Source organism: Mustela nigripes, unplaced genomic scaffold (genome assembly GCF_022355385.1).
Source record: "Mustela nigripes isolate SB6536 unplaced genomic scaffold, MUSNIG.SB6536 HiC_scaffold_1146, whole genome shotgun sequence".
In the NCBI taxonomy this organism is placed as follows: domain Eukaryota; kingdom Metazoa; phylum Chordata; class Mammalia; order Carnivora; family Mustelidae; genus Mustela; species Mustela nigripes.
The window spans coordinates 4,972-7,883 of NW_026740553.1; the positions used below are offsets into that span (position 1 = coordinate 4,972).

A 2,912-nucleotide genomic window follows, 5' to 3' on the forward strand; every position below is an offset into this window, starting at 1 on the left:
AGAAGCAGTGCTCCTTGCCTGCGCCCCACTCCATTTCCTCCTGCCTGACCCAGCCTGCACCGGGTCCCACTGAGAGCATAACCCCAGGAGGCGCCATGCTCGATCCCAGGGGTCCCTGGCATCTGGGTGAAGAGACCCGGCCTGCTGTGCGCAGGCAGTGGGTGGCCTGCCCCGCCGAGCCACGCTGCACATAGCCCAAGTGACCACCGCAGACACTGAACAGACACTCACAGAGCCTTCTTGACCATCCCCAAGGCAGAAGGAACATTCTCAGCCCTGGCCGGCTGCCCCTTGGTCCCCACTCCTCCTCCCTCCATGACCACACTGTCCAGGGCTTTAGGATAACGAACACACCAGCTCAGTTATTTGTCCAGGTTCTCCAGCCCATGAGAGAGTAAGCTGGGGCTCCAGCCCTGCCCAGGCCTGGCTGCTGTCCCGACGTCCCTTCCTGGAAGAGGAAGCCCAAGTTCTCTGAGCTCTTCTCCGTGGCTACCTTGTTTGGAACCACCTTTGCCCTTGACCCAGACCCAAGCAAAACCATGGGCCACAGCTGCTGCCATCACACACCCCGATGCCAGCCCTGCTCTGGCACATCCTACCTCCGCGGGCACATGCCCAGGAAAGGGACTGCCACCTCAAGGTTTGCAGATAACAGCTTGGTGCACAGGGATATAACGGGAGCTCCGCAGGCAGGCACCTACAGCTCTCTGACCACAGCACCATGGCCTTCCTCTGGCTTCTCTCCTGCTGCGCCCTCCTGAGCACAGCCTTCGGTGAGTTCGGGGCCAGCAGAGGCCGGGAGGGAGGTCATTGCTAACCTACAATCCTGGGGCCAGAAAGGGCAACAGTGACCCTGCTCCCTGTTCAGCTGGACACGGTGCTTTGAGCGTGAGTGCATTTCTCTCCCCCTCTGGGCCTCACCAGCCCCATCGCCACAAGGGGACCAGGATGGGACCAGTCGGCCTGGATGGCCAGGATGGCCCCCAGGAGGAGAGGGAGGCCAAGTCCAGAGGGAGTGAAAATTCTTCTGAACAGCTAGTGGCTCCCAGTCAGGTTCAGAGGCCGAGCTGGCGGGCAGGTACGGCTTGGCCTCCACCAGCCCTTCGGGACCCTCGAAACAGCACTTTCAAGCTTGTGTTCGTGGAGCCCTTAATCTGTGCCAGGAACAGAGCAAGTTCCTGCTTTGCCTGCTGAGTCTTCTTGCAGCTTTCTTTCCTTATTTTTTAGGAATTTATTTATTTATTTGAGAGAGAATTTGAGTGAGTGGAGGGGCAGAAGGAGAGAGAGAGAGAGATTGAGGAAGACTACTCTGAGCATAGAGCCAGACAGGGGGCCCGACCTCAGGACCCCGAGATCAAGACCTGAGCTGAAATCCAGAGTCGGATGTCCAACCCAGGCACCCCGTCTTCCTGCATCCGTCTCCCAGCTCTGTGAGGGTAGCAGCTATATGACCCCCTCTCTGCAGATGGAAAGATGCTCAGAACAGTAGGGCTAGGCAGTGGTGGGGCTGGGCCCACACCCCCAGACCCTGCCTCCAGCCCGTGCTTGGGCCCAGCCACCACCTTGCAGCCAACCTGCTGGGCTTGTCTGGGCTGAAGCACACGTCCGACTGAGCTGTCCCTGGGGGTTCCTGGGAGAGTGGGGAGCCCGGGCCCCCATCCCTTACCCCACGCTCCCACCCCAGGCTGCGGGGTTCCTGCCATCCACCCCGTGCTGAGTGGCTTGTCCCGGATCGTCAATGGAGAGGACGCTGTCCCGGGCTCCTGGCCCTGGCAGGTGTCCCTGCAGGTAAGGGAGGAGTTCTACCCCTGAGTGGGGGACACGCTGGGGTATGGGCCCACCTGGGGTCAGCCCGGGGGGCTGCTGGTGTCCAGCCAACACACACTCCTCCCCGTCTTCCTCCAGGACAGCACTGGCTTCCACTTCTGCGGGGGCTCCCTCATCAGCGAGGACTGGGTGGTCACTGCCGCCCACTGCGGGGTCAGGTGAGGACCCAGGGTCCCCAGGAAACCCCTTGGTCGGGGGGAGACTCTCTGGACCTTTAACTCCTTGGGCCTCGGTTTCCTTGTTTGGGAACATGTAGAAAACCTGACCGTGCCGGTCTCCCAAGGGTCCCCTGGAAGGAAACACCCAGCGGGCTGTAGGGGCAGGTGTTCCAGGGGCAGTTGCTAATATATTGAGGTCCTATCTCTGGTCAACAACACAGAGCACATGCACACAGGTACACACGCTAACACACGCAGCCTGCACCTGCTGTGTGTGCCCCCTGCCTCACAGCAGGACCCCCTTCTCTCTCGGGCCCTCTCCAGAACCTCCCACCTGGTCGTGGCTGGGGAGTTTGACCAGGGCTCTGATGCTGAGGACATCCAAGTGCTGAAGATTGCCAAGGTATGGTGGCCTGGAGTCCAGGTGTGGCCCTGGGGTAGTGCAGGGGGCAGACCTGGGGAGTGTGGAGCCTAGGCTAATGCCTGAACACCCCCCGCTGTTCCCAACCTCCGCGGGATCCCGTTGTGACAGGGCAAAGCAGAAAGCAGGGTGTCCTGGGCCTGGGCCAGGCTCCTGGGGCCGCAGGAGGGGTTGCCATGTTGAAGACAGAAGCACGGGGGTGATGTGGGGTGGCCCAGCGCCCTGGTTCAGCCCCATGTCAGCCTCTTCCCGGACCCCAACCACAGCCCCCCACCCCTGCCCCCGCAGGTCTTCAAGAACCCCAAGTTCAATATTTTCACCATCAACAACGACATCACCCTGCTGAAGCTGGCCACGCCCGCCCGCTTCTCCCAGACCGTGTCTCCCGTGTGCCTGCCCAATGAGAACGACGACTTCCCTGCGGGGACCCTGTGCGCCACCACTGGCTGGGGCCTGACCAAACACACCAGTGAGCGCCCTCCAGCCGGGTGGGTGAGAGACGGGGG

At 61.6% G+C, this 2,912-nt stretch overlaps 1 protein-coding gene across 1 annotated transcript; it reads left to right on the forward strand.

Moving 5' to 3' along the window:
• Positions 1 to 326: 326 nt before the first annotated feature.
• On the forward strand, positions 327 to 2,894 carry LOC132008800 (chymotrypsinogen 2; the record flags this gene model as incomplete). Its single annotated transcript, XM_059387341.1, has 5 exons — positions 327 to 773; positions 1,685 to 1,788; positions 1,906 to 1,985; positions 2,310 to 2,388; positions 2,695 to 2,894. Coding segments are annotated over exons 1-5 (515 nt in total), but the record flags the coding sequence as incomplete, so codon positions are not given.
• Between the last annotated feature and the right edge of the window lie 18 nt (positions 2,895 to 2,912).